Source organism: Labrus mixtus, chromosome 23 (assembly GCF_963584025.1).
Source record: "Labrus mixtus chromosome 23, fLabMix1.1, whole genome shotgun sequence".
Lineage (NCBI taxonomy): Eukaryota > Metazoa > Chordata > Actinopteri > Labriformes > Labridae > Labrus > Labrus mixtus.
In genome coordinates, this window is record NC_083634.1 from 2,406,069 (window position 1) to 2,421,602 (window position 15,534).

The following is a 15,534-nucleotide window of genomic DNA, read 5'->3' on the forward strand; positions in this document are numbered from 1 at the left end:
GACTGATCCTAACCTGCAGATCAGACCCTGCAGACCCACATGAATGTCGCTATATAATCGCTTATTTTCTCTTCTTGGGTTGAACACTTTGTCGTGAGAGAACACTGCCAGCATGTCCAGGATCGTAGGTGTCGCTCTCCTGCTCATCATTCTAACGGACGACTTCCATGAAAGCAAAGGTAAATACAAGACGAGTTAAATGTGGATCCTATAAATTAGTGACTTTGCATGCTGCACACTCTGAACCGGTCATACACAGTTGATGGATGATGTATTTCTGTTCCACATTAATGAGTTCATACTTTTCTGTTTCCACTGTGCACAGCTTCACACATTAAATATAATGTGTCCAAAGAGCACATCCGCAAGTGTGGGTGCAGAGGTCAGTGTCCTTCATGTGTTTCATGCATTTGTGTTAGAATATGAGGAAAATCTGCATGCTGGTGGAAAAAGTGCTGAATCATCATCTGTTCAGTTATGAAATGTTACTGAAGTCTTCTATTGGCAGGAGAGTATTGGTTGAGGCCTTTTTTTGGCAAACACTAAGAATACAGTTTGTCAGTAAAGCAGACAAAGAAACAATGTAAAAATAGGTTCTGGTGACAGTTTTGGTTTGATGTGTATTATAAAGGTCTCTGTTCTCTTTGCAGTTTTTCCAAGTGGGAAAATACGGTGTCGCTCCCCTCTCTTTCGTGCAAAATATGTTGAGATACAGGATCGTGTTAAATGCTTCTGCAGTGAGTAAACGGGCACTATATGTGGGTGGGTGATGGTTTTTTTTCTCTTTTTTTTCTGTCAGTAATCTGTGAAAATGTTTACTTTGCTGCCATTTTTCTTTTTTTCTGTAGAGTTTCCAGAGTTTCAAGCTGCCTGCAAATCATCATTTCTCAGCACCCCACTTTAAAGGATGCTCATAGATAGCTCATTCTGCATCCTTTCACTGCACATCATGTGGGGTTAAATCAGCACATCTCTGCAGGACACCACAGCATCCCATCATCTATACACACATAAAAATGTGCATTTAAATTTAGAAAGCATTTCATAAGTGATAAAGAATGACTTTCTTTAAACAGAGAGATGGCTTTTGTTCATGAATGTTTGAATCATAGACTATAAAAGGAGCTTGGCATTAGTTTGATATTTTGGTAAATAGACTCACTTTACGCTGATAGTTACATAAAAAGATTGATAGCACTAATGTCTGTACAGTAATTAATCTACAGTAGGGCTGTCAAACGATAATCTTTCATTAGAATTAATCATTTAATTTCAATTGTAAATCTTGATTACTCGCATGTTTGAAATTCAATTTTTTCCCCATTTCAAAACTGTTTTTGTTGTGCTTTTATTTTGAATTGTTGTACTGTTTTAAGTAGGGCTGTCAGCATTAACTAGTTAATCTGGATTAATTGAGGTCTGAGATTATAGCATTATTTTTTTTTATACCATGCTATTTTGTCCCTTTAGGCGCACCGTAGATAAGACTCCACAGTGTCTCCGTGTAGTCACAGTGATGGTAAAGAATGACACTGCCGCGTCTTTGAATGTCTCATTTCATAAAAAAAACTCCCAGATAGCTCAGCTGACCAGTCAAAAGTAATATTCACCTTATGACTTCAAACATTTCACTTTTCTACCATTCCTTTTAGCGTTTTGACTTTAGTTTATGATCTTTAATGAGTTACTTTTTCAGCTAAGTTAATGTAATAACCCTCAATCTACCAGAAGGTCCTTATTTAAAATTTATAAAAGCAGGGTTGAAATCAAACCACAAGTATAGTACTCGCACACAGGGAGACGTTGTGATGGCTTTCATACGGTCGGCCTAAAGGGGAAAAAGTAGCAAGTGATTAAAACAAAATTGAATGCATTCATTTCTGAACTTAAATGCATCACGATCTAAGCATTAATGCTGACATCCCTAATCCACAGTTAGCAGCAGGTTAGCTTAGCTCAAAGATTAACAAATGGTAAAACCATTAGACTGCTACAGTCTACCAAAGTTCATCTATTTTATATGTCATTTATTTTGTATATCGAAAGAAAAAACTGCACAATGTCAGAAGCTAATAATCTTTACCCTTCTGTCTTTAGCTAACACACTGCTAGCTTGTACAGATGTAAACCCAGTATAAATGTACAGTATCTTTCTCATTTTACTCTGAGAAAATGTTTCCCCAAATGTTGAAATGTTGCCTCAAGAATTAACTTAAACGATTGTGAAACTAATTACAATACATGTAAGGACATGACATTCAGTGTTCAGCCATATTTTTTCTGATTGTGAAGTCTAGCTGAATAAAGATTGTTAGCCCTTTAAAAAGTTGTATCTTCAATATAGATAAAAGCTGAATATTAACTACTGTATATTGAAGAAAAGGGTTGACTGTTTGTACATATTTGGCTGGATGTGATACCATATACCTAGCATAAATGTGCCCTTTGCTAATCCTGTGTACGATCATCTGTGTCAGCTACAGCCCTCATGGAAGAAGAGGCAGAATCTGCTTTAGAGGGGCAGGATTCATTCCAGTGGGAATTTCCAGTTTAGTTCACCGCAATCAGGATAATCAGACATCAGTTATCAGAGAATCAGCGTTTTTTTACGCTTCACTGTTCATATACAGTAAAGCAGTCTCTAGAAGTTGTGGTGCAATTTAAAGTGGTGAAACTCTAAGAAGCAGATCAACAGCACAGCTCACATTTACATCAGTGTTAGGCCTGTGTGTGTTAGTGACACATAAAAACAAGTTCTCTGTGATGACATGTTGTTGTGTTAAGTCCAGGGGTGTAACTTTCAGGAATTCCTGGTGACACACCTGCAGGGTAATTCCTGATTAAGTGGAATATACCTTGACACCGAGAGCTAACAATATAAAGCCAGGTTGACTGAAATTATGTGAAGGCAAAAACTTATCTGTCACTGAGATCTCTAAGTAAACTGTCAAAATACTGCAAGTCAGCAGAGGGTTGTGTTTCATATTTACACCAAAACACTGCAGTCATGCAACCATGTGAGAGTCAAAGTGAGCAGACAGAAAGAGAGGAAAAAGTCAAACACACTACATAACAAATCTGTGTCCAGTTCTTGGTTTTCTTGGGATTTAAAGAGTGGAACATCGACAGGTAAGTGCTGTATTCTCCATCACAGCAAGCCTGGTTAGATATTTTCAGTTATACTTTGACTCTGCCGAGAAAGGTGAAAGGTAAATCATTCCACAGAGTCTGGCTCTGAGCCATGCGTGTACCAGAAAAAGAGAAAGCCCTGGTGGAATCTTTTCTCTCCTCAGAGTTTGGTATGTGTCAAGAGGAGCCGAGCTAAAGAATAACTCAGGTCCGGAGACAGCCGTGTTTAATCCTCAGTAAGAGTGGGGCGTAGACCTTTTGTTCTCAGCCAGCAGCTCACTGGTTTGTTGAGCTTATCTTTTCACTCAGATAGTGGTGGAAGTGGGCTTTGGTTATAGACAGGAATATCAGCCACAGGTACAGAATATGATGCTTTGTTTTAAGAGATGCTTATCTGTAGAGTTGTGAGACTGGGAAAGTAGAAATTCAGAGTTGCATTGGCATTCAAATTTGCACTTCAGAAGACTCGCCAATCGACCTCAATTTTCTGTTTTGCCAGATACGTTTGGAGGAATCATACATTACTACAGAGCCCATCATGTTTTTTAAATCATTCTTATGGCACTATTACATTATATTTAAATAAAGGACAAAGACCAATTCCTTCACACAAAAAACAGATCATTTTCATGTTAGCTTGATTGTTTTCTAACAGGCTTATATTTTATTAACTGAACATTTAGAAAGATCACATTAAAACTTACAGTTTCTGACATTGCTCTGAATGTAAAACAGGACGGTTAAAAGATCTGGCTTAGATTTTTAGCTTTATAGGATGAAGCAAAAAGATACGATTAGCACATGTGACCGAGTCCAGACTGATTACACAGAAAAAAAAGGTTGTATTTGTTGATTGGAAATTCATTGTTTTGAAAACTGCCCCAGTGTAACACATAGACTGCATACAACATGGAAGTAATCTCATTGACATCACCAACTAGTAGCTGAACTGCTGTTTTGAAGCATTGGTGGTCCCCATTGGCAATTCTATCTTTACACAACTTTTGATCTTTCCAGTAACAGTCATCAGTGGGGATTCTAGACTCCATAAGGACCCTCCAACCAACGTGTCCCGATGCTTACTCCTCTTTCTGTTTTCACTCCCCGATAGATGACTCCACTTCATTTCCCTTCAATGACTTTCATTGTCCACTTTGGTTTCAACAGAATTAATGCATGCAACATTAAGCAGCACAACTAGAGTGAATGCTGTCAGATAAGGAGGTTTCCTACTGTCCATACTGGCCTTGGGCCCCAAGCAGTTGCCTGCCTTGCCTATTGACAAGCAGCGCCTCTGACAGTAGTAGAGGTGAAACTTAGGCAGGCCTTTAGCCTACTGGAAAACAGCTTCAACACGCCCACCTGTCAGTAAGGTCAGCCCCTGCAACTGCATGCATCAGACCTGCCCTTAAAATAATAAAAATTAATGAAAAAAATGCACCTCCTATACCGTTTTCACAAATAAAGAAACAAACTATAGAGACCAAAAACTGTTGCTACCAGATGTTGCAACTTGGTGTAACCATGCCCCATATCTTCTCTTTATGACACTTTATGTTATATGTGGTACTAATCTAGCTTTTTGTCCGACCTTATCCAGCTCGGCTATGTCCAAACAGGTGGTCCAGGTCCAGCCGGAGAGCAGGGTTCAGTGGAGCACTGGCCTGTGTGAGTGCTATAAAGATGTGGGAGACTGTAAGTATTGAGAAACTTTTTTTTTATATGATGAACTTTAAAGTGTGTCTAAGAAACGTTACCACTGACAGTCATGTTGATGTGTGCTGAGGTTGATCTGCTGTGTGTGTCTGGTTGTGTGTTTGCAGGCTGCTTTGCTCTGTGCTGCCTCCCAGTGTTCACCTGTAAGGTGACCCATGATGTGGGTGCGTGTCCCTGCCTGCCTCTGCTGGACTGTATAGGCTGTGTTCCTCCGGCATCTCTCGCCATGAGGGCATCTGTAAGAGAACGATACGGCATAAAGGTGAACACAGCTCAGATACAAAGTTTCCAGTTGAAATTCTATAAATAGCCATTTGTTTTTATGTTCTCAACTTTTTGCCAAGTCATAGTTTTGGGATCATTTTTTTTACAAGATAAGATATTAGATCCAAGTTTTGATCAACACACTTGAGATTCAAAAAGCTCCATTGGTTAGGGAGGGTTTAGGAAGGGGTAGTTCCTGCACAAGTCCCCCAAGACTCCTTGGTCTAGATTTTCCAAGTCAAATGTATTGGAGGGATTGGAGGCATCAAACTTTCAGCCATATTTTCTAATTTAATGTATCATTAATGGTGATTAAGTGTGTTTTCTAAAGGTAAGCACATTGCAGAGTTTAAAACCAATCTACACCCCAATAGAGGCTGCTGTGTGAGGTATCTGTCCATCCACACTCATAAATTTTACTTGTATGTTCAGGGGTTCTTTGACAGCAGCTCATGTAGTCATGCAGTCTCACACATAGAAGCAATGTGCTGATGGTGTGCTGATTCAGTAAGGGCTTAGTCTTCAGTCCAGAGGGTGGACTTTTGTTTTCAAATTTTGTCCAGAAAACATGTTTTGATCAAACTGGAATTGGAAGTGTTGGATTGAGATTTTTCCTTTGTTACCTGACTTTGTGTTTCATGTAATTTGGGGGGAATTTACACATCTTAGTTTATCAATGTTTCTTTGTAGAGGGACAGGTTTATGATGTACATCCATGCCAAACACCACAGCATTTATAGCCTAAGTTAAGCCTAAAATGTGTCCTGCTGACAGTGAGAGCTCAATAGATGTGGTTTGTTCACCATTGACTTCCATTGTTTCCAATGAGGAGTATTACTGCCAATGACAGCCAAACATCCAAGTTGGCTCAAAATGAGTTGCACCTAGGCCCATCTGGGATACCCAACTTAAGTCCAGTCAATGACCAGAATGTCCATGGGGGCCCCACATTAGTTGGCCCTGGTACAGTAAATGTTGATGGGCTCCAAATAGAGCCCATATGAGTAAAATGTAGCCAACTTTGGACCCATCCAATATCATGTACTGTAAAACATGTGAAGCCAATTTCAGGGAAGCTTTTGGCCAATAACAAGAAAACTGCAATCGTAGTAAACGGTTTAATAGCTCTGACACTGACTTTTGGTTTCTGTTGCTTCTTCCTGAATGCATTCATGGCATTTATTTTGTTTTTGATCTGATAGAATATGTCTAAGAATATGTTGATTTTCCTAGTTAAAGTGGTGGTGTTGTTTGAGAGCTAAAGTTGTGATTGAATTGTATCAGCCGAGTAAAGTGGCCCCTGTAGTCATGAAGGTGTGATAAAAAAAACAAAAGTTCAGATTGTTTACACTGGTGCCACACTGTCCCCAGCTCAATAACACTGAGCTGCAGGAGCTTTGAAAGATTACAATTACTGCTCAGCACATGGAGTGATGAAACACAATAACAGCACACAGGAGAAAAAGCTGCAACATCAAGGAGAGGTGCCTAATGACGCTGGTTATTACTTCAGCAAGGCAACATCAGCTCAATCTTATTAAAATGCAAATAGTGATGCAGTGAAATCAGGGCAATACAAATCTTTACTACAGTCACACATAACTTAATGAATACACAAGAAACTATCACTGCCTTTAATACACAGCAACCTGCTATGACTACCACCTACTCGTTTACTCAGGTGCTGTTTTTTTCACACTTAGTTAATACTCAAATATCTGCCTGCATGACCACAGATCTCAACAGACATCAGGTCCACGACACTGACGAGTGTACACAACCAACACAAAATAGATGTTTGTCATGCAAACGGCAAATACCGGGGTGCCAAGTGAATGAGTTTGATGAATGCTAAGCCGAGCCAATCCTTTCTGGGACAGTGAAGACAAGGAGAGATAAGGCAGGAGTGGTTGGAGGCCAGGCTGGAGAGCTGCCATCGGAGAGAAGGAGGTGGTTGGTAATGTTGGCTTCTCTGTAGGTGGAGTGGGCAGTGGATCGCTGTCAATACTGCAGAGCAGGAGTGAGGAAGGTGCCAATAGTTCTTGTGAAAACAAGTCCAAGCATGTAGGCTGTTTGCAAAGCAAAGCAATTATGGATGGAAGAGGAGACAGTGCTGAAAAAGTGTGTAACGTGAGAATGACACCGTGCAGGCAGATTGCTCTAAAGCTGATGCAAATTCCTGAATATCTCTTGTCACAACTTCTAAGTTCTTAAAGCTCCTGTGAGGAACTTTCAGTTTGTGTTGATTTTGGCGCCCCCTGTGGAGAAAGTGATACTTCATATTACTAGGCTGATCTTTTCCTGTACCTCTGTAAGAATTGTTTTTTAGATGAAAATTTTAATACTGTGTCAAACGCAAATCTCACTGTAATTATTTGCCGTAAAAACTGCAAACAAAGGCTGTTCCTGTAGCGTTTTGTTGAGTCTTCGTCTCTTACCTACCCCCAGCAGTAGTTTCAGACACGTACAATTACCATATAGAAATAGTCAATCTTGTCTCTGATGGTCAGGTCTGCTTTTGTAGGTCTTATCAGTATGAATTTCTGTCTTTTTTTTACATCCACTTAAAAACTCCTCACAGAAGCTTTAAGTAAAGATTTTTTATTTAGAATAGTTACATCATAAATTCTTACCATGGCTCCACTTTAAGAAGTTGATATTGGGTTTAATTTTATCAGCCATAATGTCACGGCTCAAGGCTTTTTGTCGATTGATCACAACTCAGAATAATTAAAAACATAATTGATACATAGAAGAAGCGGGAGAGGAGCCATAGTTTGGTCTTGAGCCTAATCTGCGGCCACTGTACGTCGGAATCAGAAATACTAGTAATTCAGGGGGGAATTCAGTTATTGGGGTGAGACCTTACTGCTAGCTCATATTTTGAGGTCGGGGAATTTTGGGCCTCTCTTTGACACATGTAGAGAGACAGGAAATGTGTCGAGAGACAATGGGGGATGACATGCACCAAATGGCATCAGGATCGAGAGTCGAACCTTTTTACCAGTGCAGCAAGGGCTTTAACCTCTGTACATGGCGCATATGCCCAACCAACTGAGCTCAGCTGATCTGTTAAATATATGTATTTTTGGATCAGCCTTTGGTGATTTGGTAAGTGCTACTAGCCAAAGCTAGCATGCTAACATCCAATAACTACAGTTTACATGCCTATCAGCATGTTAGCATAATTTTTGTCCATTAGCATGCTGACATCAGCATTTAGCTGAAAGCATCAATGTACCTCCAAAAGCTGCTAGCATGGCTAAAGCCTGGTGTTGAAAAAAATATTATAAATGTTTTGACAAAATAATCCACATTTCATGACAGCCCCCCCAAAAAAACATTTTATCTCAGCCAGTAAAAGATTAGGATGTATTTATTTTTTAATATTGGACTTTCTAAACTAAATTAATTAGGATAGAGCTCATAGGTGAGTGTCAGATGAGACTTTTCACAGCACACTGAAGAAACAGCCTTTTATATGTTTTACAAAGCAAACATTAGTGATTGTGAAAGAAAGGCTGTCAGAAAAAACTACCTGTACAAAAGTGTAAATTCAGTACAAAACTGCATGTTTTGTAGTGCAACAAATAATATGTAGATTATTGTTGTTGATCATTCTTATTAAGCCAAAATCAAAGGCTGATTTATTTTGGGTTCTTGACTGTGACAAAGTTAGAAGTACCAGTCATCAATCAAAGCTGACAGAAACTTCTCATATCTTAGTTGCGTTGCTGACTCAGTATCACGGAGACGGGATCATATGCTCATGCTGCAGATAGAACAACTAGAATCTGACCTCTCTCTGTCGTTCTCAAACTATTGATTTATTAAAGCTCACCCACCGATGTTTCCATCTCGACATTACTGAAGACCTCTGTATCCTGGCTGCTGTTCCTAAAGCAGAGAAACTCTCATATGTACTTATACAGAGTCAGAGGAACACACTTTTTACTGTTACCCTGACAATAACGCTGTTATTTATTTACTTCAAGCAACTGCTTTGTCTATATTGAGTTTTTACTTTCCTGGACTTTTTTGAAAATTGAAGTTGGGTATCCCAATCTTTAGAAACAGTTGTTTGTCTGACATCTGAATAAAAATGATTCTAGCAAAACTTCAGCAAATTTTGAATTGTAGCCTAACTTACCTCAGGTAATACAATTAATTTAAAGTGATTTAAATTTAAACTCAAACAAGAGTGCAAGGAGAGAAGAAAAGAAAACTGCTGTACTGTTTACATCAGAAAACGTGCCTTTTTTTTTCAAACCTAAATGCAAATGTTCATCTTTTGTTTCGAGCCTCCCACCTGTGTTCAGGCTTCTCTCTCTTTCTCTCTCTTTCTCTCTCTCTCTCTCTCTCTCTCTCTCTCTCTCTCTCTCTGTGTATTACAGGGGAGTGTGTGGAGCGACTGCCTGTACGGATGCTGCTGCTATCCGCTTTCTTGGCTCCAGATCTCCAGAGAGCTGAAGAGAAGGGCAGCATCCCACGCCGCCTCCTCTTCCTCAGCCAGATACACTGCTCTGACCTCCCTGCAGGGGGCGCACTTGGTCTAGATAAAGTACATGCAGCGCTCCTTTTCTTCTCTGGCCTGTGCTGCAGCTTTCCCTCCAGAGTAAAGGAGTTGATTTAATCACACTTCCTCTGGCCTACAGACACTCCCTGTTACCATTGTTAACACAATGCTCGCCAAAGATCAGTTTGACCCCAGATAAAGTGAAAGAAGTTTGATAAAAGTCTAAAAATATGTACATTCAAAAACTTAAAAACACATGGTTAAAAGTGTACCCACAGCCGTCAGTGTTACACTGATCCATGCTCGTTTTGTACTCCTGTATACTTTTACTGCTTTACATTTACAAGAAGGTGGGTCACATAATTTTTACTCTTTCAATTCATGGCTCCTCAGACTTACCCCTTTGAAGGGTACCATCCCCCGATCAAAAGTAAAGACATTTGTAAGACAAACCAAACAAAGAAAGTCGGCCAGACCAGACAAACATGACCAAACAGACAAGAGACGACCAGATGGACGAGGACAAGACAACCAGGACTGGACCAGAGGGACAAAACAGGACCAGGCGGACACAGAGGCGCTGCTTGTCTACAGGCAAGGCAGGCAACTGCTTGGGGCCTCAGACCAGAAGAGGGCCCCTGAGGGCTCACAAATTTAAACCAAAGCAGCAGCCCAATATTAGCAAATTTTGCAATGACAGTTGGAAGCCTCTCTAAGCCCCCCCCCCATCTGAGCACTCCCTCTCCTTGCTCCTGTTAATCGTTGCATTGTCAACGAATGTCACCAAAGAATTAGCTGTCTATGGCAGAGATAAATAAACAGGAAAAAACTGGAAGAGGAGTAAACATCGGCTGGCAGACATAATGGTGTTGAACGCTGGTTGGAGGGCCCCCCAATTGATTTTTTTCCTGGGGCCCTGACAGACTCTAGAATCGTGGACAAGACGACCAGGACAGGACCAGACGGACAAGACAGAGTCAGATGGGGTTCTAGAAAGATACTGCACAAAGTGTTGTGTGTGTGCATGTCTCCCGTTGTGCCATGCTCTCTCGTGCTTCTCCAACACCTTCAGACAATGTGAATCCACAGACTAGGACACCATTGTGTCAATAAGGAGGTCTCAAGCCGTATTGACGGTAGAGATTCATTATGGCCTTGTAGCAGAATTGCACTATGAAAAGGGAAATTGTTAATAACCTAACCTGCTACCTGTCTCTTCCATTCTGAAACATCTAGCTCATTAGTGAAAGCTGGTTTAACACGGTATGAGTGTGCACATTCAGACAAGTCTGAGTAGACAGGCAGATAAGCCAGCCGATAATTTCATTCAGTCCTGATGGGATGACTTACTAGACTTTTGAAATACCTGTGGCATCTGCACGTACCAGATTGTTGTCTTTATTGTCAGTGCATTTGATTTACAGATTGCTTTGCAGGCATGTCACAACAATTTAAACAAAAATGAAGAATTTCTCTAAACTGTGTCTAAAAAGTTGTTCACCGAGGCATTTTTAAATGTTATTGCAGACTCTAGTTCAAAATTGTGTGCATGGAGATGATACAGTTAAGGGTTAGACTTTAAGCTTAGCTGATACTGTAAACTGTGTTTTTCTCTCAAATCAAATGTGCAACATGGTTAAAATGTGTAAAGGAATTTTGCTTGATCAATTAAATTGTTTTCTATCTTTTCTTTAGTCTTTTAAGTTCATCATGTTGGAGGTGGTAAAAAAAGAAGGAGGGGTCAAGTAAGTTGCCATGTTTGTTGGCAGACACGGTATGAAATTTAAAACTTTTACATACTGTACATGTATCGAAATTGATGGATTTGAACTTTTTTGCACAATATTAAAAGAGCATCAGATTATACATTTGCTACAACTAAAGAACGTTTTACCTTAAAGTGAAACCAAACTATTTGACATTTGTCAGAATTTTGCAAATGCAATATTTTATACTGCAATATCAGGTCAGAAATATTCACTGTAACATATTTTATTATTCTTACTTTCTTTCATGTTGTACTAGAATTGTATCAAAATCCAAATATTTTGAGCTGAATGGTTGCAATAAAATATCAAAAGTTACTGTGAGTCTGAAAGCAACATTGTGAAAATACAGAATCTCAGTGAATGCAATCAAACGAAGGCCTTGGGACATACTGTATGTTACTGTAGAGTAAGCGTCATACATTCTTTTAAGTTCTTATCACACACATATGTCTCCAAACAGTTGTACTCTTTAAACGTGCGTCACACCATAACGCACATTTAAAGAGGGATGTCCGACTGACGTCTGATGTGATTTCTGACACAAGTCAGACTGGATGGACGAGTCAGTGACAAGCATCCGTTCACTTCTCTGCAGATAGTCTATAAGATCCATCGCTGTTCTACAAATCCATTTGTAGCTGATCCTTCTTCCTCAAAACACAAAAACAGGTAGGACATGAGATAAATTTGTAATTATGCAAGATTCATTGAAATATTGAGAACATGCAAATCTGCTGTAGGACAGAGCTCATGATTGTGATTTTATGCTTAAGGGTTGTATTTTTCCAAGGGACAGTTACTTTAAGTTACCCTTTTTTTGGGGGGGGGCTTTGTATGCCTTTGTTGGAGAGACAGGGCAGTGAATAGTGGTGGAAACCAGGGAGAGTGGGGAATGACATGCGGGAAAGGAGACACAGGTTAGATTCAAGGACGGCCCATGTTCCTAGTAACCTAGTGGTTATTTTGCGCCTTTGCACATTGGGCACAAAATAACCATTAGGGCACCGGTGCCCCAAGAGAGAGCTACTTTATAAATCAATTTACATATCAAAAATGATATTTTATTTTAGCAAGTTAGAGAGATATTGAGAAAGGAGATAGGAGCCTCGAGGAGTGCAGGAAAAAAATGAGTGCATGGACGCTTTACACTCAGCCACCCAAATGGAGGCAGCAGAGGGATACGTCCCATTAACTGAGACATAAAGAACGAGTTGTGCAGTGTCACTGGATCAGAGGATAGATAGATCAGAGCAGCAGACCAGGCTAGAGTGAGTCAGCTGTGTTTTTTTTTTAATGTTTGGGCCTGTCAGTACGAGAGCATGTGGTTTTGTTTGTGAGGTAAAATAGATAGAAACGTAAATTAAAATGATCATGATGCTAATTCTGCTAGCCAGTTCATTGCATTTCCCAGTAAGTGTTAGCATCAAGTTAACTAACTAAGATATGCATCACGCTGCACAACACTGCACCAGCTGCCACTGACTATAGCAGGGACTTCATCTAGTTAAATGTTCAAGGTCCTTTATATCCTGAGATTCATTGTGCACCAATTAACACAAAGAGGCAGACTTTGGTAACCATTGGGTAAGGGCAGGAACAGCTGGTGATGAAAACAGGATATCCTCCGTAGACAGGATTGTATAATTTCAGCATGATCTGAGCAGTCTACACAGGGTACACAGGCTGGGTCCTTCTAAGGATGCTTCCTTTTACTTTAGACAAAGAATATATGTAACACACAGTACAAATATTTTTGACAAGAAACGTCGTTTTCTGTCAGAAGCCAAAGCCATGTCTGTGAAGATGGTTGTGACACAACCAAGGCCCTTCATCATGGACTCTGTTTCCAACCAATGGACGTCTGGCATCTGTGACTGCCTTCAAGACCTTCCCCAGTGTGAGTTTACAGTGTCAGTATTTCATCTGGGCCCTTCGACTTTTGAACGACCTCTCTGAGGAGTTTATCTGTTCTTGGACACGAGTGCAGATATCCTGTATCAACAACATAAAGTATAATCCACCATATGCTTACTCTGTGACCATAATCAGCCAAATGAACATCATACAGTATAGAAGAAGATTTAAACAAACAGATTTTGTAGACTTGCATATGTTCTATTTTGGAACCAGTCGTGTTGTCCAATTAGACAAGGATCCTGCAGCCAGCTTCCTTTCTGAAGGGCATTATAAAGGATTTAAAAAAATATATATATTTAACCTTTATTTAACCAGGTAAAATAACCCATTGAGATCAGGATCTCTTTCACAAGGGTGACCTGACCAAGAGGGCAGCAGCACACATCATAAAAAGCATTACATGATAAAGAGACAATAAGTTAGGAGAGAACAACAATTTACAATGTGCAAATTGATTTACAGATAAAGTGCAGAGATCAAGGATTACAATTCAGAAACACAGGCACTGTCCAATTGTCTCGCGTATTTTATCTTTTAAGATTGAGCTTCAAGCGAAAAATTCAAGTCATTTTGGAGAAAGTTCCATGCGGTGGGAGCAGCAAAACTAAACGCTCTTTTCCCGAGCTCCGTGCGGACACGAGGCACAGACAGTTTAAAGACATCACAGGAACGCAATGCATAGTGGCTTCTGGTTCTTTGAAGGTCTGAACATAAATAAGAAGACACCAAACTAAGAAGAGCTTTATAAATAAACTTCAGCCAGTGTATTTGCCTGTGCACCTTCAAAGATAGCCAATCTGAGTTAGTGTATAGGTCACAATGATGAGTAAAGCGTCTACAACCAGTAACAAATCTCAATGCACAGTGATACATGGTGTCCAATGACTGTAAACATTTGGCCGAGGCACCCATGTACAGTACATCTCCATAATCCAACAAAGGAAGAAGGGTTGATGAAACCAAAAGTTTCCTTGCTCTGAGGGAAAAGCTGGATTTATTTCTATAATAAAATCCCAACTTCATTTTAAGTTTAGAGGTCAAATTGGCAATATGTGATGTGAAAAGATGCAGACTTAAGGCACCTCCACATCTGTTAACTTGTAAATTGAATAGACAGCATCTTCTCCTTTTACAGCACACAGTCTATTCTGTTGTTTCCTTTGATTTTGACCTTTCAGACTGTTGCATATTTATTCGACGTTAAGCTCACTTCTGCTGCTGTTTTTTTTCAGGTTGCCTTTCCTGTTGGTGTTCTCCCTGCTTCGCCTGTAAGACGGCACGCGAGGCCGGAGAGTGTCTGTGTTTACCTCTGCTTGACGGTTGTGGACTCATACCACCCATCAATACAGCCCTCAGGGTTTCAGTGCGCCAACGCTATGGCATTGAGGTATGGACACAATGCTATCCTTTTCACGATAATAAATTAAGTGGACCTCAACTGCGTCAGTGCTTACCTGCATAGAAGTCAACACAAACGTATCTGTGATCTCTGATCAGTCTCGTCATGTTCTCAACATTGTGTTTCCAACGTCACATTTAGAGTGCACTATGTTCCTTTGTAAGGTCACACATTAATTAATGACTGTAAAAATAAGTTATTTCTTTGCAGATGACGCCTAACTGTGTCTCTCTTCACAGGGTACGGTTTTCAACGACTGTGTGTACGCCTGCTGCTGCGGGCCCTGCTCCTGGTGCCAAATAGCAAGAGAAATCAAAACAAGGATGAGTCCTATTACCCTCGTGAATGTGGGAAAATAAAACATCATCATTATTCACAAAAATGTCATCACAGTCCTCTGAAGCTTCATCAAGACTTCAAGATCAAGATGCTTTTTTTAACAGTAAAAGGGTGAGGGATACTTAGACTTCTTTGTGAACTGTTGTAAGGCTGCCTGAGGAATGTCACTGAGTAACTGATTACAGATCAGAACATGTGGGTCGTAAATGTTGCATCACTAACAGAGATAAGAGGCTGTCTTTTATGAAAATCCTGCATTCAATCTTTCCTAAGTTGTTTTTTACAATTATTATAACGAGGTGCCGATCGACTTTGCTAATTTAATGCTGCAGTTTGTGGATGTTGGATTGCACAGCAATATACAAGGGGATGTTTCTGTTGTGAAGCCAAATATAAATAAAGAAGACAATATATGTGTGTATATATACAGTATGTATACATAGGGGACTACAGTTTTGTCATTGGTAAAAAGTCTTTGGCCGAAA

The 15,534-nt window shown here is 39.9% G+C and overlaps 1 protein-coding gene and 1 long non-coding RNA gene across 3 annotated transcripts; both read left to right on the forward strand.

Annotated features, from left to right (window-relative positions):
- Positions 1–10: 10 nt before the first annotated feature.
- Positions 11–2,932, forward strand: LOC132958061 (uncharacterized). The gene is made up of 4 exons (XR_009666707.1): positions 11–179; positions 326–382; positions 651–737; positions 849–2,932. It is a non-coding gene; the product is annotated as an uncharacterized LOC132958061 (long non-coding RNA).
- An 8,976-nt stretch (positions 2,933–11,908) lies between these two features.
- On the forward strand, positions 11,909–15,494 carry ponzr4 (plac8 onzin related protein 4). Of its 2 annotated transcripts, none has more exons than XM_061030657.1 (4): positions 11,909–12,063; positions 13,175–13,291; positions 14,544–14,698; positions 14,950–15,494. In XM_061030657.1, the coding sequence occupies exons 2-4, from the start codon at positions 13,186–13,188 to the stop codon at positions 15,067–15,069; spliced, it is 381 nt and encodes a 126-aa protein (XP_060886640.1). In that variant the 5' UTR covers positions 11,909–12,063; positions 13,175–13,185; the 3' UTR covers positions 15,070–15,494. The 2 variants fall into 2 exon arrangements, with proteins under 2 accessions (XP_060886640.1, XP_060886641.1); XM_061030658.1 differs by having other exon boundaries at positions 11,933–12,063; positions 13,178–13,291.
- Positions 15,495–15,534: the final 40 nt, after the last annotated feature.

What these genes read in the sequence shown, in the direction of transcription:
- ponzr4 (XM_061030657.1), top strand. Translation starts at nt 13,186, where the DNA reads ATGTCTGTGAAGATGGTTGTGACACAACCAAGGCCCTTCATCATGGAC. An exon ending in CCTTCAAGACCTTCCCCAGT is followed by an intron (nt 13,292 to 14,543) that starts GTGAGTTTACAG and finishes GTTTTTTTTCAG; the next exon opens with GTTGCCTTTCCTGTTGGTGT. An exon ending in GCCAACGCTATGGCATTGAG is followed by an intron (nt 14,699 to 14,949) that starts GTATGGACACAA and finishes CTCTCTTCACAG; the next exon opens with GGTACGGTTTTCAACGACTG.